We start from the raw sequence: 27,679 nt of genomic DNA, 5'->3' as shown, positions 1-27,679 counted from the left end.
TTTCAAATTGTTAATCTTTTTTTTTTAAAGTTTATTTATTCATTTTGAGAGAGCACAAGTGGGGAAGGGGCAGAGAGAGAGAGGAAGAGAGAGAATCTCAAGTAGGCTCCACACTGTCAGGGCAGAGTCCAGTGCAGGGCTTGAACTCACAAACCATGAGGTCATGACCTGAGCCAAAATCAAGAGTTGGACACTTAACTGACTGAGTCACCCAGGTGCCGCATCAAATTGTTAGTCTTTATTAAAGTTGTTATAGTTATTTCAGGTTGTTTGCATTTTCATATAGATTTTAATCTGTCAGTTTCTATGACAAATCATGCAGGGAGGGTATTTAGATTGCATTGATTCTGTAAACTAGTTTGGGGATAGTTGACATTTTAACACTATTAAGTCTTTCAAACCATGAACACAGTATAGTTCTCCATTTAATTAGATCTTCTTTAACTTGTATCTACAATGTTTTATTTCAGTTGTTTGCTGCAAATATATAAAAATACAGTTGTTGTTTTTTATATTGAAATACCTTACAGTTTTGCTTACCTCACTTATCCTGGCAGTTTTATTATTATTTAGTTTAAAATATTTTCTCTTCTTCCTACAGATTTGCTAAAGTGTCTAATTGCAAATTGGGTCATATTTTTATTGATTTCTAGGTGAATCTCATTGTGATCAGAGAATATACTTTGTATTATTTTAATATTTTATATTTTCTGAGGCTTTCATTTTATGTCCCAGAATACAGTCCATGTTGATGAAAATACATGTGCTCCTGAAAGGAATGGTATTCTTTAGTTATTGCATATAGTGTTCTATAAATATCAGTTAGGTCCAGGTGGTTGATAAAATTGCTCACAAATTGCATGACTTTACCAAAAACTTATGAGATGGAGATGTCTATTAGTTGCTGAGAAAGAAATATTAAAATATTCAAGTATAATTGGAATTTTTGTATTTGTCCTTTGAATTCTTCGATTTTTGCTTCATATATTTTGACATTGTTATTATTTGCATACCCATTTATGATTGTACTCTTATTAAACTATTCTTCTTGTCATTATGAAATATCCTTATTTTTAATAATACCCTTTGTCTTTAAATTATTAGTCTTAAACCAACAGGGAGCAATGTAAAGTGACAGTAGAGGTCACTTAAGTGTTGTCTGGCAAATTAATAGGCATTCAGTGAATACTTCTTGAATATTGACTTTCTCCAGCTTTAGTTTTTCTCAAGATTGCTTTTCTTCTTTTCTTTAATGTTTATTTACTTTAGAGAGGGAAGGAGACAGAGAATCCCAAGCAGGCTCCTGTCTGTTGGCACAGAGCCCAACATGGGGCTAGAATTTACGAACTGAACCGTGAGATCATGACCTGAGCCAAAATCAAGAGTCGGATGCTTAACTGACTGAGCCACCTGGGCACCCCTCTCAAGATTATTTTTAGATAGGGGCACCTGGGTGGCTCAGTCAGTTAAGCGTCTGACTTTAGCTCAGGTCATGATCTCACGGTCCATGAGTTTGAGCCCTGCATCAGGCTCTATGCTGACAGCTCAGAGCCTGGAGCTAGCTTTGGATTCTGTGTCTCCCTTTCTCTCTGCCCCTCCTCTACTCATGCTCTGCCTTTCAAAAATGAATAAATGTTTAAAAAAAAAAAAGATTACTTTTAGATAATTCATGACCTTTTATGGGTCCTTAGAAATTTTAAGATTATTTATTCTATTTCTGTGAAAAATGTCATTGGTATTTAAATAAGGATTGCATTGAATCCATAGGTTAGATTGCTTTGTGTATTTTGGACATTTTAATAATATCAGTTCTTCCCGTCCTTGAGCATGGAATATCTTTCCATTTATTTGTGTCTTCTTTGATTTCTTTCATTAATGACTTTCAGTATTCGATATACAGGTCTTTTACCTTCTTGGTTAAATTTATTCCTAGGTATGTTATTCTTTTTTTTTTTTTTAACATTTATTTATTTTTGAGAGAGCACAAGTGGGGGAGGGGCAGAGACACACACACACACACATACACACACACACACACACACACACACACAGAATCCAAAGCAGTCTCCAGGCTCTGAGTTGTCAGCGCAGGGCCCGACACGGGGCTTGAACCCACGAACTGTGAGATCATGACCTGAGCCAAAGTTGGATGCTTAACCAACTGAGCCACCTAGGCGCCCCTCTTTTTGATGTAATTGTAGACAAGATTGTTTTCTTAATTTCTCTTTCTGATAGTTTATTATTAGTGTATAGAAACACAACAGTTTTTTGCATATTGCTTTTGTATCCTACAACTTTACAGAATTCATGTATTCTAACAATTTTTTGGCACAGTCTTTAGGGGGTTTTATACATAATATGTCATCTGCAAATAGTAACAGTTTTACGTCTTCCTTTTTGATTTGGTTGGCTTTTATATCTTTTTCTTGCCTACTTGCTTTGGCTAGGACTTCCAATACTAAAAAAAATGTGGTAAAAATAGACATTCTTTTTTTTTTTAGTGTTTATTTATTTTTGAGAGAGAGCGAGTGTGTGTGCAAGCTAGGAAGAGGCAGAGAGAGAGGGAGACAGAGGATCCGAAGCAGGCTCTGTGCTGACAACGCAGAGCCCAACACAGGGCTCGAGCTCACAAACTGTGAGATCATGACCTGAGCTGAAGCCGGACGCTTAACCCACTGAGCCACCCAGGAGCCCTGGTAAAAATAGACATTCTTGTTTTGTCCTGATCTTACAGGAAGCACTCTCAGCTTTTTGTTACTGAATATGTTAACTGTGGACTTGTCATATATGACCTTTATTATGTTGATGTGTGTTCCCTCTATACCCACTTAGTTGAGAGTTTATCACAAATGGATGTTTAATATGGTCAAATGCTTTTTCTGCCTCTATTGAGATGACTATCATCATTTTATCCTTCATTTTGTTAACGGTGTATTGCATTGACTGACTTGCAGGCGTTGAAGTATCCTTGTACCCCTGGAATAAATCCCACCAGATCCAAGATGTGATCCTTTTAATGTATTGTTGAATTCAGTTTGCTAATATTTTCTTGAGGTGTGTGTGTGTGTGTGTGTGTGTGTGTGTGTGTGTGTGTCTATGTTCATCAGAGATATTGGCTTATAATTATCTTCTTTCTTGTGGCATACTAGTTTTGGTATCAGGGTAATACTGGCCTCATAAAATGAGTTTTCAAGAGTTTCCCTTCTTCTGTTTTTTGGAAGAGTTTGAGAAGAATTGCTGTTAATTCTTTAAATGTTTGGTAGAATGCACCAGTGAAACCATCTGGTCCCAGGCTTTTCTGTTTGGGGAGATTTTTGATGACTGATTCAATCTCCTTACTTAATATTGGTCTGTTTAGATTTTCTATTTCTTCATTATTCAAACTTGATAGGTTGTACGTTTATAGGAATGTATCCTTTTCTTCTAGGTTATCCAATTTGTTGGCATATATTGTTCCTAGTAGTCTCTTATGAGCCTTTGTATTTCTGTGGTATCAGTTGTAACATCTCCTCCTTTATTTCTGATTTTATTTATTTAAATCCTCTCTCTTTTCTTCCTTGGAGAGTCTAGCTATTGTTTGTCACTTCAAAACACCAGCTCTTAGTTTCATTGATCTTTTCTATTGTCTTTTTGGTTTCTATTTCCTTTATTTCTGCTCTGATCTTCAGCATTTCTTCCTTCTATTAACTTTGGCCTTTATTTGTCCTTTTTCTAGCCCCTTGAGGTGTAAAGTTAGATTGTTTATTTGAGACTTTTCTTGTCTTTTGAGGTAGGCATTTATCACTATGAACTTCCCTCTTAGATTGGTTTTAACATTTTAAAGAGAAATAAAGTAAACATTGAAGTAGTCCCCTGTGATTTTCTTTACTGGCCATCTGCTGAAACATTATGTCATGAGAAGAGCTGATGATATATATACTTCACAGGTCAACAGTAACTCACTAACCCATAGCCAGAGAAAATACCAGAATGGCTTGGGACCTCAAGAAGCTTTTATTTGAATCTTTAAAACCTAAGAAACTTTTCTTTTCTTTTCTTTCTGTTGAATTGGTTGTTAATCTCTTTTTAGCTTTGGAATAGCACTTTTCTGCTTAGACTAGAGGAAAATTAAGATTTTTTGCTGTCAGGAATTATTTCTTTCAAAGTGGTATTTCTCTTCTATAAAAGGGTACATGTATATAATTTTGTTAAGGCACTTATACTGAATTGTGTTTAATAGTTGGGAGTGAGAGTACTTTTTGGTATGTGATTTTGCTACTTCTCCTGTGGGGATAGTAATATTTTCCTGCAAGAGTGGATGCTTCCGCTTCTACTTCCTGCTGTCCTCTTTCCCCCAAACTTATAAGAGCCCTTGATAAACAGAGCGGAGAACCAAGCATTGTATACCAGTGTTCTCACCAGCCTCACCAGATCCTGACTCTTTTATTCAACTAAGAGAGGTGCCAGTCATCTAACCTGCTCAGCCTTATCTCACAGCAGAGTGAAACAAAAAGAATTCGTCACAAAAATAATCACTCCTCTGTGAACAAAGGTTCACATCATTCCTCCTTGATGTGCTTTGGCCTTTCCAGAATAACTGTGGAACAATGTTGATCTGTTTATATGACTTGGACAGAGCTGTTAGGTTTTTAGCACAACCTTTCAACTGCCAAAGTTGTTTTTTCTCTGACAGACTGACTGTTAGGATCAACTATCATTTTTCTGGCCCTTAGATATTAAATTCCTCAAACTTCAAATATGTCTTTTCTGTTTCACATGAATTATCCAAGAAAAATGTAGACAGCTGTTTGTATAATTAAAAAAACATTAAATGAAAGTCAGATATTTTAAGTAATTCATTAACCTCTTAGATCCTTAGTTTATTCATCTCTAAAATGAGTGTGATGATAACTGTCCTATTTCTTTTAAGGCAGTGTAGTGAGTGTGAAAGGTGTTTATAAGTCCATAAGCTGCTATGCAAATAGTAGATGCACAGCCAGCATTCACTTCAGATAGGTTTTGTGTGGTATTTGAAGTGTAACACAGGCCGTCTTCATTTTTAGTTTTAGAACATTTTTTACAGATACATCAAAGGAATGCTGATGGGAAAAGGATATAGTTGTTTGACACCAAATCTCTGTATTTTAAACACCAACTTTCTGTATTTTTAGCGTTAGTCAACATTTTCTGAAGTCACTGTGCTTTGTGATAGCCTGCAGATACTCTCAGAATTCTAGAACCTTTGCTCTAGACTACAGTTTTTGCCAGATTCAGACTACAACTATGTTACACGCTTTGTGGAGTGTAATAGTTGATATAGTAAGATAAAGTAATGCATGCTAGCTACAATATGAAAGCTCTATCAACATTATCATAGAAATAGAATACTGCTTTTATTTACTAACTGTAATCATTCCCCAGTTTTTTCACTGTTTTGTGTACGTTTGTACTTCTAAATTCAGCTTACCATTCTTTCTTCCTTCATGATTTAGAATGATTTGTGACTGAACCAGATTTTATCTTCAATGTTTTTCTTTTTCTTTCCTTTTTTTAAAGTATGATTTCCATTTTGTTTGTTTTCCAGAGGATAGCTTTTCTTCAGACTTAAAAACTCACCTCCTTACATTGGCTTTGGCAGAGGTGATAGGGTAGCACCTGCAGATCTAAATCCCATTGGGGGGTGTTTGGTCCTTCTGGGCTTCACAAAAGTCATACCCTACTACCTTGCTACAAATGGCACAACTCCTGCAGTAATGTAGTTTCACTTAGAGCTTGAGAAGCATAAAGGTGTGAAAGACCCTTGCTTCAGAAATGTCCTGATAGCTATAGCCTCTGCTGTGTTTCAAACCATGAACGTTTTAGTGGCCTAGTCCTTGGGCACACATCAGGCACAGCGGGTGCAATGAACAAGCTGCACATAATGTTGGCGGCCCTTTTCTTCATGATAATTGTTTCTTCTTTCCATGGTCATCTTGGAAGCAAGCACCCAAGAGCTCCGCTTTTTCTCATGAAAACATTTTTCTGCTGTAGAGGTATTATAACTGTTGGGATTCCTTCAAGATGGCTGCCTCTGCTCTCCTTCTAAAAGCCCACTAGGGTATTTAGGCCCCCAGGAGCCACAACACACTGGTACTCCTGGTGACTTTATACATCTTCTTCCCGATTAGGATTTCTCTGATAACTGGTCACCAACCTAGAAGTATCTCAGAACTTCCCCCCCTCCCTGGCCTTTCACTTTTTTTTTTTTCTTTTCTTCCCTTAAAGCCTAGACAGTCTTCCAGAACTGGATGACCATGAAGATAGATAGAGGCATGCCCAGCCCCATTTCCCCATTCCAGCAGCAGACAGGAAAGGAATAGGTCTCACTGTATCTCCTAGATTTATACATACTCTCTTCTCTCTACTTGTCAGAATGCACACTTCTGTGCATAAATGACTGTGTGGGGACTTTCTTTGTGTGAGAACTAGGAGTCTTAAGGAAGGCAGATTGAGAAAAATTGGATTTGTAGTCAACACTAATCACTTAATTTCGAAAGGGAAAGAATTACCCATAATCCCACCACTCTGATGCAATCTCAGTTAACATTCTCTTGTCTCATAGTCCAGTGTTATTGTTTTTCTTAGGTATTTTCTTAGGTATTTCTTTCTTAGGTATTGTCATAACTGTGATACATGCACATTAGTGCACTTAAAAATTTCTACTTTCTGGGGCGCCTGGGTGGCTCAGTTGGTTAAGTGTCTGACTTTGGCTCAGGTCATGATCTTACGGTTTGTGAGTTCGAGCCCTGCGTGGGGCTCTGTACTGACAGCTCAGAGTCTGGAGCCTGTTTCAGATTCTATGTCTCCTTCTCTCTCTGCCACTCCCCTGCTCATACTCTGTCTCTCAAAAATAAATAAATGAAAAAAAATTTTTTAATTAAAAAAAGAAAAAAATTTCTACTTTCTTAAAAATGTACTATTATGGGGCACCTGGGTGGCTCAGTCGGTTAAGCGTCCGACTTCGGCTCAGGTCATGATCTCGCGGTCCGTGGGTTTGAGCCCCGCATCGGGCTCTGTGCTGACAGCTCGGAGCCTGGAGCCTGTTTCAGATTCTGTGTCTCCCTCTTTCTGTGACCCTCCCCTGTTCATGCTCTCTCTCTGTCTCAAAAATAAATAAATATTTAAAAAAAAATTTTTTAAATGTACTATTATATCCCACCTATGAAACTGACAAAATATTTTTTCTTTTGTGTCCTTTATAAGGCAGTTATATTATTTTTATGGCCTTTTACCTTGGTGGTAAAGGGTGTTTGTCTTTAGACCTAATTTGAATGCTGCTCAGTAGCTATGTAATTTCCCACAAATCACTTAACCTCTTCTCTAAGTGTTCCTCATTTGTTAAATGGCAATAATAAAACCTGCAGCAAAGGCTATTGTGCAGATTAAATATAATAAGGTATTTAGTGCACTTAACCCTTTGCCTGGCATGTAGGAAGTGCTAAATAAATGACAGTAGCAAAGACATTCTTAGTGGCTGTGATACAACCCTGGAATATTTATGAGATCCATTGATGCTACTATTTATTTTATAGATTTTTCCTGCCTCCTAATAGAGTAACATTACTTTTTTTTTTTAATTTTTTTTTTAACATTTATTTATTTTTGAGACAGAGAGAGACAGAGCATGAACAGGGGAGGAGCAGAGAGAGAGGGAGACACAGAATCTGAAACAGGCTCCAGGCTCTGAGCTGTCAGCACAGAGCCCGACGCGGGGCTCGAACTCACGGACTGTGAGATCATGACCTGAGCCAAAGTCGGATGCTTAGCCAACCAAGCCACCCAGGCGCCCCTAGAGTAACATTACTTTAATTGCACAGGTAACCCACAATCCTAGTAATTATTTTTTCCTGCAGCAAAAGAAATTAATCTTCTTTTCTGAATCTCTAATTGAATTGTTAAAGTTTACCAGTAGTGCCTGAGCAACAATATAGGTACCTCTCCAAGGCCTCAAGTCATGGGATGTTAGCCATACATATTAAGTCAGACCTGATTACCTTTAAGGAGCACCCCATGATGGCAGGTGACTTCTTCTTCTGGAGTTTTCTGACCTGAAGGTGATTTTCAGGCAATAGTAAGGAGTAGAAACCACCACCTCTATACTGGAGTCTAAAGTAATTCTGGACACACTTGAAAATTACGTAAGTTCCACAGAGGCAAAGACCTCTTAGACTACATGAGAAAGTTGTAAGTAATTTGGGAGAGAAACCTTTCTCTTGATGTATTCTTAAGACATCATTTATACTGTTCCATAGGTACATCCTACATTTTTATAGTTTCTGCTGAATGATTTAAGGTGACATTGTCCTGTGACTCATGTGATTTATTTCTTAGACTCAGAACTACGGTATTTTAAATGTTTCTGGAACATATGCTCTCAGATCCTTTAAAATTTTTTTTTCTAAGTGTTTTATTTATTTTTTTTGAGAAAGACAGAATGCAAGTGGGGGGAGGGGCAGAGCACGGGGGAGACACAGAACCCAAAGCAGGCTCTAGGCTCCAAGCTGTCAGCACAGAGCCCGATGTGGGGCTCAAACCCACAAACCGCAAGATCATGACCTGAGCCAAAGTTGGACGCTTAACCGACTGAGCCACATGGGTGCCCCACCATTGGTCCTTATCTTAATGATTATGAGCATTTGACTAATGCTCATAATGACTAAGAGCTGTCTTTCTCCTGTTTGAGGTGCAGTTTGTGACTGAGACATTCTTCCTGGACAATAAAAATACCCTTACACTTTGTGCAAAATAAAAGTTTTCACATCTCAGTTGATTTTCACAGTCATCTGAAAATGTGGAGACCCTGCAGAGCTCAGTATATATTTATCAAATGAAAAAGCTTGTGAGTTTTTACCATAAAGGGAAGTTGCATATAAGTTTTTATGCATTAGTACCAGATATTTTTAATCTTTTAAATTCTTCTGTACCTTAACAGGTTATTTATCCTATAATCTGACTCTATTCTTGTGTATCAGTTTTCCAGACTGATCTAGCTCCAGTCAGTATCTAGTGCACATTCTAGAATATGCCATTAAGTTCACCATGCACAGCCACCAGTTACCATATGATAGGGCCCCCTTTTAATAGTTTTGGAAGACAGGCTTAGCAGTTGCCTATTATATCACATTTTTATTTTGTGGAGTTATGTTTTGGAGGACATGATTTGAATCACATTTTATCTGAACTATTAAACAACAATCTTGTTACAATAGGGTTCTACAGTATTCCTTTCATTAACTTGTCCTCAGCTTCTCACTAATTTGTTATTTTCTATACATTCTCTCTGTCTTTAGGATTACTATCTGTTTTGGGTTAAAGGAATATTTTCTGAAATACAAAAATGCATCATCAACCAAAACAAAAGAGTTATTCTCCATTGATGTGTCTTCCTCCTTCTTCCTGATCCGAAGATGACGAGGCTAAAGTTTCCAGCTGGATTTGGCAGTTAGCATTTCTGGGATAAATTAAATGAGCACACTTGATTGAGGTGTAGCTGGACTGTATCACTGTCTTCCTATTATCCTGGGAGATCAAAGCAGAGCACAAAATGGGGCTTAGTCTTTAAAATATTTGAAACAGATGGCTGGCTCTTTTTGGTGAAAATTCAGGTTTTAAGGCAAACCACTTGTTAACAAGACTTCATTTCTTTTCATTGAAAGATAGTCAACATTGAATATGTACCACTCTTTCTTCCTCAATTTCAAGACTAGAATTACAAACTTTTTGTATGAAGAGGGATTTGGCAAACCTAGAAAGCACTTGGACTGTCTGCGTTCCTTTTCATGTGAATATAAAATAAGTTATTCAAATTTTGCTTTTGTCATTTTGGATAGTAAGTGAAAACATCTTAAATGTTTAAATTTTCATAGTCATTTTGTTGGTGGGTCACTATTTAGAATCTAACATTCATATTGTTATATCCTCCAGAAATTGAATCAGAATGTTTATCCCTCACTTCATGTTTTAATAAGCTGAAAAGCACATTCTCCATACTCCTTTATCATTGACATCTGGGTCCTAAGTTCACATAGAATAATTCCATAAGTGTGGTTTGAGGTTTTTATTGTTTGGTTTAAAACTGACTGAAATGAGAAAATTAAGTCAAAAATATTTTTTGGGAGTCTACTTCCAATCCAAATACTGCACTAGGTATATGGATTAAAATATATGTTTCAAGACTGTAAAACAAATACTAAACCACATTTTCTCCAACAGAAAAAATTATACAAGGTACAGTAGGAAAACCCAGGCCTCTCCAAGAAACTCAAGGTTTCACAGAGAAGGTGACAGTGAGCTGCCTCTTGAAGGAGCAGTTCTCATTTGCCAAACAGATCTAATTTTAGACAAGGAAGCATAAACAGCATAACAAATTTGGTATACTCTTAGTAGTTCACTGTGGATACTGCTTAAGGTGTAATTAATTATTTCTACATAACATATTACCCCCAACTTGTCAGCATAAAAGATAATAAGCCTTTGTTATCTCAGAGGTATCTGTGGGTCAGGAATTCAGGAGCCACTTAGCTGGGCAGTCCTTACTTAGAGTCTCATGGGGTTACAGTCAAGATGTCAGTTGGGACTGCAGTTACCCAAAAGCTTGACTGGGAATGGAGCATTCAATTTCAAGATGGCTCATCTACAGTTCATGTTGGCTGTTGGCAAGAGCCTTCAGTTCCTCCCTGTATGGATCTCTCCATAAGGCTGCTGGAATATCCTCGTGACATGGTGGCCAACTTCAGCCAAAATGAATGAATCTGGAGAAGAGACTAAGGAAGAAGCCACAAATGCCTCTGTGACCTAGAATCAGAGGGTACATACCAGCACTCTTACCATATTCTGTTTCTTAGAAGCAAGTCACTAAGACCATCCCACATCTAATGGAGCAGAGTATCTCAGGCTCTACTTTTTGAAGAGAGGCATGTCAAAAGAATTTTGGAGTTATTTTAAAACACCAGAGAGTATCAGGGTAGGAGGAGGGCAAGCCATGAAAGCTGGTGCAGTCAGCAGGTAGATCATGAAGACCTTAGTATGCCATGTAATCTGTACAGGATGGACAGAAAGAGAATACTGGAAACGAGAAGGTCAGTTAAGATTAGCTTCTTACTTTGTCTTGGAGAGTGATGCTGAAGGCCTGAATAGATGCAAGGATGGAAGAGTTAGTAAAGTGGGAATATATTCATTATCAAGAAACTTTGGTTCTTCTAAGAAATGTCTCCAACCGTTTCCAATCTTCTTTGGGTTAGAAAGTAGAGAACATAGCATAAAAGCCCAGTTATGGTTTAGGAAGTTAACTTGCCCACAGGAACTATTCAAATAAAAAGCAGTGAATAAAGCCAAGGGGAGAAGCATCAAGCTGTGATCCACAGCCACTAGCTGAGTAACATAGCTCCTAACCATGTTTACAAGTCAGGTTACCTCTCCAGGTCTTGAATTTTTCATTTAGAAAGTAGGGCAAGGAGAAGGGGAATAGATTACCTACATGATCTTTAAAATTCCTCCCATCTTTTAGCTCTGTACTGAAAATGAGTACAAGATGCTGTTTTGGTCCAATTAGTGTTTCACGCTTGTTTAACCTTGAGAATGTTTGACTCTATAGAAATATTTGACCTATTCACAAACATTTAAATCAGGATATACCAGTGTCAAGGAATTTTCACTGAATTTTTGCGGGAGCTGAAACTAAGTTAATTCTATTTAATTTCTTTATCAGTGTTCCATACATGTAATTGAAAATGGCTAACGTTTTCAATATTCTTATTCAATATTCTTATTCTAGTATTTTGCTGAATCATTTTAGTATCCTTTCTTTTCCATTTGCCTATTGCCAAATTCACTTTTCTATTACATCAACGTTTTATTTTATGTTAATATCACTATTGATGCAAATAATATTCATTATGAATTGATTCTTTTATATATATATATATATATATTTTTTTTTTTTTTTTTTTTGCATCATGATAAGTGTACTCTCTTTAATCCCCATCCCCTATTTTTCTCATCCTCCTACCCCCTCCCCTCTGGTAACCATCAATGTGTTCTCTATAGTTAAGTCTTTGTTTTGGTTTGTCTCTCTCTCTTTTCTTTTCCTTTGCTCATTTGTTTTGTTTCTTAAATTCCATATATGAGTGAAATCATATGGTGTTTGCCTTTCTCTGACTGACTTATTTTGCTTAGCATAATACTGTCTAGCTCCATCTAGGTCACTGCGAATGGCAAGATTTCATTCTGTTTTATGGCTGAGTAATAGTCCATTGTATATATACACCACATCTTCTTTATCCATTCATCTTTCAGACACTTGGGCTGCTTCCACAATTTGGCTATTTTAAATAGTGTTACAATAAACATAAGGGTGCATGTATCCCTTTGAATTAGTGTTTTTGTATTCTTTGGATAAATACCCAGTAATGTGATTACTCGATTGTAGGGTAGTTCTATTTTCAGTTTTTTGAAGAACCTCCATCTATTTTTCACAGTGGTTACACCAGGCTACATTCCCACCAGCAGTGCATGAAGGTTCCTTTTTCTCCACATCCTCACCAATACTTGCTGTCTCTTGTGTTCTTGATTTTAGCCATTCTGACAGGAGTGAGGTGATGTCTCATTGTAGTTATGAATTGAATTTTTTAATGGTAGTTATTACTTATTTCTTAACTAATCTGTGAGACAGTTATAAGAATTTCCTAATATTATAGTTACCCCACTGTCTGGAATTGATCTATTGTACGGATTGGCAAAGTTTTGGGTAAAGGTTTGTAGATTAAAAGCAACCATAGGTAATATGTAAATAAATGAGCATGACTCACAATCTAATATAACTTTATTTATGGATGCTGAAATTTGATTTGTATGTAATTTCCATATGTCACCCAAATATTCTTCCTCTCATTTTTTTCAACCATTTGAAAATGTAAAACCCATTCTTAGAAGATGGATTACAGAAAAACAGGCGGTGGTGTTAAATTTGGTCCACAGACTGTAATTTACCAGCCTCTGGTCTATTGCTGATCCAGCTCTTTGTTTTTCTCATTACTCCGCATCCAGTGGTTGTCTCACCATCCACGGTTGGTGGTGGAGTGAAGCACAGTGATAGGGTTAAAATGTCTTAGGGATCAGAGTGTCAGCTAAAATTATCAAGAATAACTTGGATTTTACATCTATTCAGATCAGATGATGAAACAGATTCTTGAAAATAGTAATAGTTAAAAAAAATAGTAATAGTTAATAATTATTGAACAAGTTTCCTTTGTGGTAGACACATGGATTATTACAATCACATAAAATACACTGTCCCCAAAGTAGCTTGTCCTTGGTCTCATAGCTAGAATGTTGCAGAGCCTGGAGTTAAACCAGTCTGTCTCCAGAGCCCATGCTTTTAACTACTGCACAGTATTGCTCCATAGTTCTGTACTTCCTCACAGAGTTTTTGGTACAATGCAGACATTTTATAGCCACATAATGTGAGGAATACAAATCTGTCTTTCTGGTGAGGACAGCCTCTGGGTGAAAAAGCCTTTTTTCACCAGTCTTTGAAACTGGATGCCCAGTAATTAACATTACCAGCCAAGGGCCTACATGCTTATGGCTACAGTGTTTGAATGAGTCATGCTTGTGGCCACAGCCAGCCACATTGCCTTCCCTGGCAGTAAAGAATGGAGACTACTGTGTCTGCTTGGATTATAGTGCTATAAAGTATGAGATGCCCTAGCAGCTTTTTCTAGAGAAATATTCAAGTCGATAAGATTCTTAGTAAGATCATAAGATACAGAAGATCATCTAAGTTACTTTAATTCCATGGCTAATTAGCAAAAATTTCATGAGTGAAGTAACTAACATGAGAGCAGATAAGGCAAGCAGCCAGGCAAACAACTCTGCTTTCCTAGAAGGTACAAGTTGTAATTGCTTCAGGAGACACTGGGATGCAAGAGTTCCAGTTTAGAGGAGCCTGGCCCCTGTAATCAAACCGCATATTGTGTGTGTGTGTGTGTGTGTGTGTGTGTGTGTGTGTGTGTGTGTGTGTGTGTGTACGCACGCACGCACGCATGTGTAACATGTGAACCTGATGCTCTATTGTTGTGCACAAAAAAGTATGATTGTTTAGATGGGCATGTTAATTAAATCAGAGCTGAAAACCTTCAGGTACATAGAATGTACAGCACTGAACTCACAAGATAGTCTGAGACACAAATGTCAGCCTTAGGATGGCTTTGCAGTATTCTTTGAAATGGTACATCTGGGAAATGGTATATGGATGGTGTATTAGATAGATGAATACAGAAGTACACCAGACCAAATGGCGTGAGACTTTATTGTTTAGGTGAGAATGGCAGAGACCTTGCTGCCTGTGGATGATCTAGGGCTTTCTAATTGTTGTCAGCAATAGCATCTCATACAGAAGATTACAGCTGCTGAAGCCTACAAAGCAACTTAGTGTAAAGAATCCCCCAGAATTGAGGGATGCATATATTTGGGCAGATTGCTTGAAGCGTGGAGAGAGCTGTTCCTCCTGTTAGTTGCTGTGAAAGTCTATGACACTAAAAGTATACTCCCTGGAAAGACACCAAGGAAAAGCACTAGTGACATGAACAGATTAACATGGTAAAGAAAAGGTGTGTTCTACATTCTCTTGTTGCTTTTCCTCTTTGGTTGATTTTCAGGGTTGGAGTTTCCACTGCACTTTTTCATTGTTTCCTATTTTCTAAGCCCAATAAAATACTAGGTACTCTGATTATTTTAGAAATATGGTCTCTGTCCTTTGTGTTTCCCATGAAAACTGCTACAGAATTGGATGTGGGTCCATATGTATGGTAGCTTTATCATGAGTACCAAAAGCTGGAGCTAGAGGCTTGTAGATGAAACAAATTAGGAAGATTCTGTACAAACGTACCTTTTTCCCCCACTGTCAAGTCACTTTATAACTATACTAAGAGCCTCCTTCCTCTGTAATATCGTGTTACTTTACCTTCTTGCAGTCTAGATACACCCCCATTTCTAATTCCTTGGAACTTTCTCCCTTGTTCTGTTGGCACTCCATTCTTTTACCTGCAAGTACTCCGCTGCTCTTCTCTTAGGATCTGTCAGCTGTGTCACAGAGTGTGTTGCTCTTTCCTCTGTTCCTCAGTTTCCAGTGGGACTGCTGCACTCTGCCACTGTACTTCAGAGCTGATCTTCAGTCAGCACTTACTGAACTCTGTATTGGATCAGAGGGAATCTGGGCACATGAATCCTTCTTCCAAAAATTGGGTCATATATACACAAAAAGGCTTGATTTGCTCCAGGTTACTTAATCCTGAATTCCTCTGGCTGTTAACTTATAACAGGATTTCTGGTATTTTGCCATAGTAACTTTTCTATCCTCAAATAATAAAAGCTTTGCTTAAGCATCAACTACTAGTAATAATGTAATGGTGATATCTATCAGAGTTTGTGCTTTGCTAAGCAATTTTAACTTTCAGAGAGGAGAAGGAGGGGAGATTAATTCAGTGACTATTTGGGAGGTTTTATTCTGAAATAAAGAAAATGGGTAGAGAAAACCATCTTCTTAATTTTTGTTTTTCCCAAATCTTTTTTTCCACCCAAAGCCTCGGTTACTCCCAAGGTAAAAGGGTAATGTCTGGAAATCATTAATCCATGGGATTTGTTCACGGTGTATAAGATTTTCAGAAAGAATTTGCTTTTTAAATATGATTTCCTGATTGACTACGGCAGACATAAATCCAGGAAGGACGGCTCTGTCAGAGCAGCCAAGATCCCTTTCCAATTCTCAGATATCTGACATTTTTTGGTATGTATGTGTGGAGTGGAAATACAGATTCTTCGTGTGGGTAGGTCAGGAGGAGAGAGAGGTAGAAGAGGAAAGGAAGAGAATGATGGTGCTACTGGGGCTAAAATAGGGCATCTTTCCTGGAATTAGCCTTAGCTCACTGGGGGCCTAGCTTTATTTAATGTATACTAATGAGAAGGAGAAGTTAAAGAGACAGACACCCTGTGTCTCCTGTCCTGGTACTGGTTTCAGTTCTTGAAGTGCTCTTTTATGATATTCAGAAACATTTCCATCCTCTCAGTTTGCAGATTTCTGAGCTGTGCTAAACCTGAATATAATGGCTAAGGGCCATTTTGCTCAGATCTTTCCTTCCATCTTGCCCTTGCCGTCCTCTTCCCACTGCAAGGATATCCGTGTGCCTTCTTATACACACCAAATCACGTGTCTAACCTGTCACAGTTTGTTTCCTGGTTATTTCTAACTTTAGCATTAAGAGATCAAATTCCTGTATGAAAATTAGTTCTTCTCTAAATAGCAGAAATACCCATTTCTGATATCTCTCCACAGCTATAGATATTTTCCCCTGCATTCCAAATGATAGATAAACTCTCCTCTCCCACCTGTACCCTTGTAGGGGGTACATTCTTGTTAAGCACTGTTTGATGAGGAGCCATGTCTACCATGTCTGTCTTCAGATAGAATGAGCCCCTCAGTGGCCACAGCCTATCAGTGAGCATTCTATAGTAGACTTCTAAATATCTGCATGGTCCTGCTGTGTTTGATTTCACACTAGAGTTGAAATAATAATGTGACTAATGGCAAACTACCTCTGTCTACTCCTCCAACTCTTTTAGGTGTACGTACACACACACACACACACACACACACACACACACACACACAGAGCTTTAACCTGACCTTAAAATAAGCTAATCACAAAACAGTCTCCTCCAGAGACTGGCCTCTGGGAGCCCTTATACAGATATGTTATCAAATCTCATAGTTACTAGATAATCATACTTGGCCGTTTTCTTCTCCGTATTCCTGTAGACTAGACTCTGAGAAGGAGCTAGTGAATGTGTTCCCTATAATGTACATTCTTTGTTAGATCATTCCCTATTTATTGAAAGACTGTCAAAGCCAGGAGGTTCCTTTTGTTTACCCTGGGTACCTCCACTTGGCCTTCTCTTCCTCTTCCAGTGCAATTGGTAAATGTACCATTGGAAAGAGAAGAAAATGAAATGTTGTGATAAGGTTGTTATTGTGGTTTGCCCAGCAGGCAACAAGCATGTTGCTGTTTTTCAGATCCATCTGTCTAGCAGACATGTAATAATGCCAAGAAGTGTTGTTGTGCATGACTGCAACAAACAATTATAGCAGGAGTACTTTAGGCCCCACACCTCAGAGGATCAGAATGGAGTGTGAGTTATTAATTTCAACACTCAGGTAGGTGCACAGGCATGCAAGGAGTTGAGGCCACCATTTTTGCTTGCGGCCAACTGCCTAACTAGTTTTTCCTTTTCAATGCAGCATCAGTATTCATTTGGCTCGCCTGTTCCAAAAGTGTGAACCTCTTTTCTCCCTCTTCTGCCTCATTTTTCTCCCCCATGCCTAGAATCTTTTCCCTGTAATTTCTCATTCATGAGTGAATAGCCATGGAACTTTAGTATAGAATGGGGTGGTCACTTACCTGTTTTATTGTGTACACTTTTAGGTGTACACACAAATACTTAACCCCTGCATTGTTCACTAAAATACAATAAATGATTTATTGTGGAGAGGCAAGCCTTCAGCCAAGAACTGAATTGAAGATGCTTTCCCATCTTTATTAGCTCTTAAGCGCGAGGAAGAATTTTGGAGCATGCACCTATTCTTAGCATTTCTTAATCTAGCAGAGTGGGTGGTTTTCTTGAATCTAGTTCTCTCTCATCTGACCATATCTTCAGGGTGCCTACTATGTGTCCCCCTGATTGGTTAGCTTGTAGTAGCTTCTGTGCCTCATAGTAGCATTCTCTCCACCTAATGTCCATTTATCTGCACTTCTTCATTTGTACATTTGTCTGCCCCCTTATTGGTAAATGATCTTATTTTCATGTATCTTACAAATTTCCAAGTGTTAAAGCAGGTATTTGAAATACCTACAGCCTTTAACATCCTCCACGAACATATGAATAAAAGGGCCCAGTGGGAGATGCCCTTCCCTTACCAGTGGGCAGGCCCGCAACACTCTTGCTGTATTTGAGTAGCATTTATTACACTGCATAAAATAGGATAGGTTTTAACTAAATGAAGAGTAACTAGGCAAAATATAGTGAGCAGCTCTATAGTTCAGATTTCAAGATTCATTTTATTCTGTACCCTGTTTCCTGTCTCCTTACAACTTTGAGTACAGATTTTTTTTCTCTCTCTCTGTATCCAGATCAAGAAGTAGAAAATGTTTTGTTTTGCTGAAGTGGTAATATATACTTAAAGAAAAGTTGACAACGGATTTCTGAGCCATGAAACTAAGAGGAAATGACCACATGGTATTTAAAAATTTTTTAATGTTTATTTTTGAGAGAGAGAGAGAGAGAGAGAGAGAGAGAGAGAACATGAGCGGGGAACAGGCAGAGAGAGAGAGAGACACAGAATCTGAAGCAGGCTCCAAGATCTGAGCTGTCAGCACAGTCTGACATAGGGCTTGAACCCACAAATTGTGAAACCATGACTTGAGCTGAAGTCAGACACTTAACCAACTGAGCCCCCAGTTTTTTATAAAACGATTACCACTTTTGTTTGTACTTCAAAACCTGTAGCCTTTGGCAATTTTGATAGACACATTTAAACTTTAACAAACCATAAAGCCTTTTTAAAATCTAAAACCTTTGGAGAGAGTTTTTACTTTAAGAACTAGATATTTCTGTTTGTAGTAAGATTTCTGATTAACATTTATTCATCTCAGTGACCCAATAGTCCCTGAACCTGAATTCCTAGTGTAACTGAGTATTTACTATTCCTTTACTCAGTGTTAAAGAAAAAAATTATCCATTCCCTTTTTAAAACAGTAAGACAGACTTTATTCAAGACAACTGTGGTAGGGATAGGAAGCAGTGCAATGGAGTTGTTCAGTGGGGAGAAAGATTGTGCTTAACAATCTTTGAACTGAATACGGTAAGGAAAACTGGAAATTCACGGCCAAGAAGCAGGGTTGGGATCAGTATATGGACACTTACCAAGACAAAACACCAGGGATTAGGGCACATTCTGGCTAAACTGACCTAATAAGATCCTTGCTGAAGGCAGGCCACCGATCACCTGGAGAATGAGGGAGGATGAGGAACCTTATCATATATTGAGAGTAATCAAATATCAAGGATGAGAGATTCTTGATAAACCAATTTAGCAGAATTCTTGATAGAGCTAGACAATGTAGAGATGAGCCCAAAATTAGGGCCAGTTGAGAAGAGAGTTCAGGGAGAACCTAACTAAAGTTTGGTGAGAATCTTTGCCACCAGTATATAGATGACATAATGAGAGGGTTAAGTGAGCCTAAGTGATTCCCCAGTCCAAATATTTCATTTACTATAGTAGTAATAGTAGGTCATCTGTAAGGGAGGCTGAAAGAACAGATTCTGCTTACTATAACACACCTATTTTAGGTACTTAGAAAATATTTATGATATAAATGATTGTTTTGCTTTTGTCATGATTTTTATTTTTGGTTTAGGAGACAAATACAGGAAAGTCACATTCTATAAAATTTAGGGAGTCAAATAGTTAAACATGAAAAATAGTTAATGAAGTAAGGGTTAGGATTTGGAGCCCTTAACTTTAACTTGCCTTTAACTTTAGATTATCTGTTAATTTTTCCTGGAATTTTGGAAGTTTATTAACTTACCCCTAAAAGAAAGGCAGCTATGCTATACTAGAATTGTTTTTCAGTTACTAGCCCTCTAAGTACAAAGTAAGTCTAAAGCTATTCTCTCTCTTGCAGGAAAAGTGTCTAGTGAGGGCCATTCTCAAAAGTATATTTTTTTCTATTTGGTAGGGTTAAAAATGGGTAAGACTGTACCACCAAAAACATTTAGGGAATCCATTAATTGTCCTTCTGTTTGGGCTTCAAATGAGAAAGCTAATTAAGAAGTTGGATCTCAGAGACCATTAAGAATAAAAAACTTGAGGAGTGCCTGGGTGGCTCAGTCGGTTAAGCATCTGACTTCAGCTCAAGTCATGATCTCGAGGTTTGTGAGTTCAAGCCCGCATCGAGCTCTGTGCTGACAGCTCAGAGCCTGGAGCCTGCTTCGGATTCTGTGTCTCCCTCGTTCTCTGCCCCTCCCCCACTTTCTCTCTGCCTCTCTCTCTCTCTCTCTCTCTCTCTCAAAAATAAACATTAAAAAAATTTTTTTAAAGAAGAAAAAACTTGAATTGTATAACCTTATATATGAAGACAAAGTTAAACTAAGCTTCACAGCACAGCACAGAAGTTTATTTAGCAATTTGTTTGCCTGAAGTTGATTTCAAAAGTAAACTTGAAGATAAACCATGAATTTATGCATTTTAATTTTTGTATACACTCAACACATTAGCTCCATTATTTCATGACTTTTTTAATGTAGAGTAGAACCACACCTTATTCTTAATATTCCCACCAGCTAAAACTGGATATGGCATGACACAAAGGCATTCACTAAATGTTTGTTAAGTGAATTATATAACTTTTTAGTTTCAATATATGTCATTTGATATACTATATTTTTTGAAAAGAACTCTATTCTTTCACAAATAACTGCATTTAAGTGAGAACATAACACAAAATTCCAGACTTTTGTAAAGAAACTTAACACTAGCCTTCATCTTTCTTATCCTGAAGTATATAATTGGCCAAGAAGATAAACTTAGTTATTGAAGGAGAAAAGACTTTGAGACTAGATTGATTAATTTTATTTATTTATTTATTTATTTATTTATTTGGTTCTTTTTTTTTTTTTTTTTTTTTTTTTTACTTTTCAGAGTTAGCCCTCTGCTGGAGCCTCTAGACAAAAATACAGTTAAGAGACGAATGTCTCTAGGCAGTTAATGTTATTTGTTCTGGGACTTTCTTGACACACCTACACTGGGGGACAGAAGTGTAATGATAACCCAGTGAGAAATCAAAACTACCACTAGCATTTTTGCCATTAATATATGGGCAGGTGAACCTGTCTCTGAAGACTTCAGCAGCAGATATAAAGAGGAACAAGAAGATTTTATAGCCAATTAAGGGTAGTCAGCTAGCCACAGAAGAATCACAGCAAATGTAAAAATAATTTTCCAGGAACACAGTAAATGATGGATAAATGTTAGCTTTTTAAAAAATGGCATCTTCAGGGCATCTGGGTGGCTCAGTCACCCTTAACTTTAAGTCACTTAACTAAGTGTCTGACTTCAGGTTAGGTCATGGTCTCATGGTTCTTGAGTTCACGCCCCACATTGGGCTGTCTGCTATCAGTGCAGAGCCTGCTTCAGATCTTCTGTCCCTCTGTCTCTTCCCCTCCTCCTACTCACTCACTCTCTCTCAAAAATAAACATTTTTAAAAATGGCATCTTCTTGGGGTGTCTGGGTGGTGCTTAGTCCATTAAGTGTCCAACTCATGATTTGGGCTCAGGTCATGATCTCAAAGCCCCACATTGGGCCTGTGCTGGGCATGGAGGCTGAGATTCTCTCTCTCCTTCTCCCTCCCCTCCTCATGCTTGCACTCTCTCTCTCTCTCTCTCAAAAATAAAATATTTTTTAAAGTGGCATCTTCTTGGGGTGCCTACGTAGCTCAGTTGGTTAAGCATCCGACTGTTGATCTCAGCTCAGGTCTTGATCACAGGGTCATGAGTTCAAGCCCCATGTTGGGCTCCACACTGGGCCTGAAGACTACTTTAACATAAATAAATAATAAATAATAACAAATGGCATCTTCCAAACAGCAAAATACTAGTTACCCCAAAATCTTAAGTTCCAAATAATATTGAGTACCTATTCATTCAGCCTTTATGATGAAGCTACACCATTCCTTTTTAAATGAGTGCCTAGGGTGGATGCCTGGATGGCTCAGTTGGTTCTGACTCTTGATTTTGGCTCAGGTCACGATCTCACAGTTTGTGGTTTCAAGCCCTGGTGTCGGACTCCATGCCGGCAGTGCGGAGCCTGCTTAAGATTCTCTCTTTTCTCTTTGTCCCTCCCCCGCTCATGCTCTCACATCCTCTCTCAAAATAAATAAGGAAATAAATAAAAAACAAAATTAAAAAAATAAAACCAGTGCCTAGAATGTGTTACAACGAACTAATCTATATTTAGAGTAAGTGTCTGACAAAGAAACAGTAGAGGGAGAAGAGAAAAGGAGGCTGAATAATGGACTAGTTAAAAGTCTTTCACTGTGCACATTCCATCCTGGTATTGAAGAGTCAAATGGTCTAAGAAAGTGTGTTCAGATATCATAGATACATGGGTTGCAGAAATGGAAAACTGTGGAATTTTCACTCACAGTCTACACTGAACAATACAGGAGCAATTCATCTGTTTTCCAAAAGACCTTTACCCATCTAATCTCACTTAAGTGGAAAGGAGGTTAAAATAAATACCTCAGAAGATCACTGTCCTCTGTCATCATATGTCATCAAATGCTGGCCTCTGAAGTCAGTTTGAGAGTCTAGTACATAAGCAAATAAATCCTTTAGAGAAGAAACAAAGCTATCAGTAAGTCAACCAAAAATATTTTATCCCTTTTTGTAATTTAAATTCTTTTCCTTAATAATTTGGTAAATATTAAGACTAGGGGAACATTGCCTTTTGGCATTACATTTGATACAAGCAGAAATTAATCTTGATAAGTTCATTTTTTAACTTCATTGTGACAAAAAAGGATGTATAACTATTTTTCTGCATAGCTATGGAACTAAGCCTGACCACATTTCTGATAGTTTTTGGTAGGACTTCTTGCCAATGTACTGAGGTTGCATGTGGACAGAAGACATAACTTACAGATCCTGTAAGGCATCCTCATTCCACTTGACAAGCGTCCCTTTTCCCTCTTGAGATTAGGCAGTGGCAGTTCTACCTTGTGGGAAATGCAATTTCTTTTCTAAGTGGCCTGCCCAAGTCAGATAGGGGGAAAAGGAAGAGATAAGGGCATTTCCCACATGATTGACGTGGTTAAATGTGTCCCAGAGAGGCCAAAGTGATTTTTTTAAGAGGGTAGATTTGAGAGCTGTGCTACTTGGGCTGTTTCCTATGCCTTCACATAGTAAGCCCTATGGGGTTTTTGTTTTGTTTTGTTAAAGCAATTCCTTTAGCCATGGGAAGAAAGGACAGACATCTGGGCTGTTGCATAGATGAATTTTTATTCTGGAAAGAATTTCAAATTCCATCATTTTTTAACTTTTCAATTTGGACTTTGAGGAATTATAGAGTGCAAAAGACTATCATGTTTTTTAGTCAGTTAGCACTTCAACATGAAATGCATTTAAATCAATTTAAATTTACCTTTAAGAACAAGGACCTGAAAAATAAGTTTTTTCATTTCAAGTCATGTAGTAATGAGGTAGTATTTTTCTAAATGTCATTTACTATCAGAAATTTGGCTTTTCCATTACTACCATTTATCACATTGTCCCCTTCCTCTGTGGTCATATTCTTTCATGCCAGTTTGCTTATTCAAACAGTAATTACCTAAAATATCAGCTTTTTCAGCCTTGCAGCCCAGATGTGATAACATCTATAGTCCCCCCCCCAACACACACACACACACACACACACACACACAGAATAAGTGGTAGTCCCAAAAGTGAATTCCCCCTCCCCCGCCAAATTTTTTTTTATCAATGGAAGACAAGGCCAAGCTAAAAACAACAACCAAAAAAAAAAAAAAAAGAAAGAAAGAAAAGAAATAGGGCTGCATTGTGTGGAGGCCTCAGGGATGTGGTGTGTTATGGTTCTATTACCATGACTAGGCAGTTTAGTTATTGAAGTGCAAAGTGTGCATGCATTTAAGGGAATATTGCCTTTATATTGCTTTTAAAGATTATGCTTTGGAATTCTTTATAAAATTTTCTGCAGTGAGTATGCATTTGTGGCCAGAAATAAAATACAGTTCTTTTTGAGAGATTGGTGATGTTAGTGAAAAATTATCCAACTTCCCCACTCTCTAAATCCTCTGCTTTATTCAAAGAGTCCCTTCCTTCTGTGACTGGCAGGGCCAATATGTCTATCATAGGTAGGAAATGCCAGCACAAACTGGTACCATGAGCCTGCTGATTAGGGGTTTCTTATAGAACCCAAGAGCTTTCCATACCAGCACCTAAGTGTTTAACCTTTATCCTTATAGAATTGTGTGTATGAGTTTAAAAAACAAAATAATGCTAAGGTGATTTACTTTCTCTGGTTTGTCTAGCCAGGCTTCAACTTCTATAATATGTAATACTAGATAGGCCTAACCTCTGAACTCTGATCTCTTTAGTAAGCTAAAGATTGTTTTAGTCACTATGCCCTGGCTCTTCCCTCTCTTTTTTTTTTTTTAAGTTTTTATTTATTTTGAGAGAGAGAGAGAGAGCACAAGTTAGGGAGTGGCAGAGAGAGAGGGAGAGAGAAAGAATCCCAAGCAGGCTCCACACTGTCCAGATGCAGAGCCCGATGCAGGGCTCGAACTCACAAACCATGAGATCATGACCTGAGCTGAAGGTGGATGCTTAACCGATTAAGCCACCCAGGTGCCCCTGGCTCTTCCCTCTCAATTATTTCATGGAATTAATATTAGAAAACACAGGAAATGTGATGTATTTATAAAGCCACCGTTAAAAACCATGTTTTTCCAGGAATAGGTAATGTTTGAATAGTACTCATAATGTTTATAACATTAAATGGATAAACAGTGTATCAAGCAAAACATGAAGTGTGATACTGTTAAAGTTGGTTTATATAAGTTTATTAGAAGACTTAGAAGAAAATCACCCAACATTGCAAATGGTAATGCCTATAGCCTATTTTGTCACTTCTTTTATACTTTTTTCCCATATTTTTCAGAGTAAAATATGTATTAATTTCATAAAATATGTAAAACTTTATTCATTTAAAAAAAACTCTTAAAGAGAAATAAAGGAAAGCAGCAGGAGCAGGCCTCTCGGGAGGCCAGGGAGAAATCAGTGTCACTTTTGAAAGTAATGCCAGTCCTTGTTTCTGTGAAGAAGATTACTGAGCTCCTTTATTCATTAGGTGGGTTAGAGGTGTCCTGTACATGAAAAATGCCAGCCTAGTGACATGTAACAGGTGCAGACCTCTGCCTTTTAAGCCCTGGGAACATTTTGAGAATTGCCAGCATTTTGGTGGAGCTTTGCAACTCTCACAGCTGCTATGTATCAAGCAGGTGCTGCTCTAACATTTCCTTGTTCTGAGATGTGAGATCTGGCCCAACTCTTCCTAAACGCGCCAGGCTTTGACCAACTACCAAGTACCTGACCAGAGTATTGTCATGAGAGCTGTCAAATGAAATTCTGGGGTAGAAGTCATCTGTCATGTGCTTCCAAGTGGAATCAAGGGATAGTTATTCATCCAGGGTAAAGGGAATATCAAAAAAAAAAAAAAAAAGTGCAGGACTGTTTTTCAAGATAAACATCAAACCAGTGTTACAACTGAGAGAATTTCAGAGAGTCCTTGGCTGTGAGTCAGGTGTTTGGTGTTATATAAGAATTTATCAATCACTGTTTAAAAAGAATATTGGATACCTCTGTGAAATGAATGAGGGGCGCTTAAGCCAGGATGAGGCAGATTTAGTAATGAGTTCACTCATCACATCTCATGGCCAAGAAAAACTTGCACCTTCTCCAGAGACAGAATTTTTCTTCCATTCCGGGAGGTGAAGGAACACATGAAGTATATGCTGTCCAGGCTTTCAGTGAGCAAATTTCGCTAGCATTTTTTTTTTTGTAACCTCTTATAAATAAACGGGAAGAGAAATCATGAGGTAACTGGAGTCTTTCTGTATCATGAATGTCATCGTGGTAAAAACAAGTTAGTCCTGTGTTTAATCCCCTGCCTAAGTACGGAACTCTCAGTTTCATCTTGATAGACTAAGCCAGCATTCCCTACCTGTCTCCCAAAAGGGGGTTTAGATGTGACAGTGTAAATGTGCAAGTGTGTGGAACTGTATCTTTTTATAATCCTGAAGATTTCAGTGGTGGTTAGAGCAGTTTGAGTCTTTGGCCAGTTTTCTTTGACTTGGAAGACAAAGATATTTGAACTTCTTCTTTCAGACTGACCTTGACTTTCCTCAATTTTTTCACTTCAGATCATCCAGCCCCTCTTAGAACTTGACCAGAATAGAAGCAAATTAAAGTTGTATATTGGACACCTGACAGCCCTCTGCCATGACCGAGACCCCCTGATTCTTCGTGGACTCACTCCACCAGCTTCCTATAACTTGGATGATGACCAGGCAGCTTGGGAGAATGAGCTGCAGAAGATGACCCAGGAGCAGGTAAGTCTCTCACTTGAACTTTGACAAGACACTGTTAAAATTCAGCTGCTATTTAGATTGATGCAGTAGGAGCTACCTTTGGAAACTCAGTGTCCAGATTCAGGATTCTTAGCAAAGGGTAGTTCTTCAACAGATAATAGGAATTACCATTTGCAAAAAGTACCACTTTATTCTTCCCTCAGTGTGACTTGCTCAAGTATCAAAAAGGGCTGCTTAGCACTCTCAACAATAGCCAAATTATGGAAAGAGCCTAAATGTCCATCAACTGATGAATGGATAAAGAAATTGTGGTTTATATACACAATGGAGTACTACGTGGCAATGAGAAAGAATGAAATATGGCCCTTTGTAGCAACGTGGATGGAACTGGAGAGTGTTATGCTAAGTGAAATAAGCCATACAGAGAAAGACAGATACCATATGTTTTCACTCTTATGTGGATCCTGAGAAACTTAACAGAAACCCATGGGGGAGGGGAAGAAAAAAAAAAAAAGAGGTTAGAGTGGGAGAGAGCCAAAGCATAAGAGACTCTTAAAAACTGAGAACAAACTGAGGGTTGATGGGGGGTGGGAGGGAGGGGAGGGTGGGTGATGAGTATTGAAGAGGGCATCTTTTGGGATGAGCACCGGGTGTTGTATGGAAACCAATTTGACAATAAATTTCACATATTGGGGGGAAAAAAAGGGCTGCTTAGAAAGGAGAGGGTTAAGGACAGTCTGCTCATATGCCATGTGTTGTTTCATAGAAGCGATGACCACTGATAATTATGGGTACTGAAGGAAAATCTGAGTTAAGGATACTTGGATAAAGGATTCTTGACAAGTCAGTAGCATATATCTTCAGTTGTCTCTAGGGAACAGTGGGTTACAACACACTTAAGTTTTTAAGTAAAAGAATCATTCGATGAATTAGTTAATGTTGCTTCCCATGCTACATTTTCTGCCTACTGTTGCCTGTAAAATACCCAGTGATTCTCTTTTATTCATATTGTGATTTTATTTTATTTTTTGTTCTTTTGTTTAATAGAGAAAGGCTATTCTGGACAGAAAAACTGTGAATAAAAGAAACATAAAAATGAATGAGGAGAGCTATAGAGAGCAGACATAGAAAGTGAAGGAAAGAAAAGTTGAATAAATACAGAGAAAGAGAACAGTTTTTAAAACATTAAGTGTAAGCTCCTTTTGTTCCTAGTTTATAGATGGGGTTGATGATATCCCTAACTAGGCTATAATCATACTAACCAAGAGACTTAACTGCACTGTTGGTGTAAATTTACTAAAATTCTGCAGAATTTTGAAGCGGTATGCTGTTGTCCAGCTAAATCCTTGCTATTTGTTAAGCACTATTTGTTCACTTACAATGTGTGAAGGAAAATTGTGTTAAATACAGATACTTCCATGGTATAATGTTAAAGACAGCAGTA

General features: G+C 37.9%; 1 protein-coding gene across 13 annotated transcripts in view; it reads left to right on the top strand.

The window, feature by feature from the left end:
• Positions 1-27,679, top strand: part of ERC1 (ELKS/RAB6-interacting/CAST family member 1) — a 505,760-nt gene that overhangs the window by 434,433 nt on the left and 43,648 nt on the right. For 8 of the 13 annotated variants that reach the window (XM_053225651.1, XM_053225649.1, XM_053225652.1 and 5 more), the window contains one exon: positions 26,068-26,256. In XM_053225651.1, coding sequence (XP_053081626.1) covers positions 26,068-26,256 — 189 coding nt within the window. Of the gene's footprint in view, positions 1-26,067; positions 26,257-27,679 lie in introns of those variants that run through there. The other 5 variants (XM_053225654.1, XM_053225657.1, XM_053225656.1 and 2 more) reach the window with 1 other exon arrangement.

This window comes from Acinonyx jubatus, chromosome B4 (genome assembly GCF_027475565.1).
Source record: "Acinonyx jubatus isolate Ajub_Pintada_27869175 chromosome B4, VMU_Ajub_asm_v1.0, whole genome shotgun sequence".
Classification (NCBI taxonomy): Eukaryota; Metazoa; Chordata; class Mammalia; order Carnivora; family Felidae; genus Acinonyx; species Acinonyx jubatus.
The sequence above is the reverse complement of the archived record's forward strand: the minus strand, read 5'-3'. Positions and strand labels throughout refer to the sequence as shown.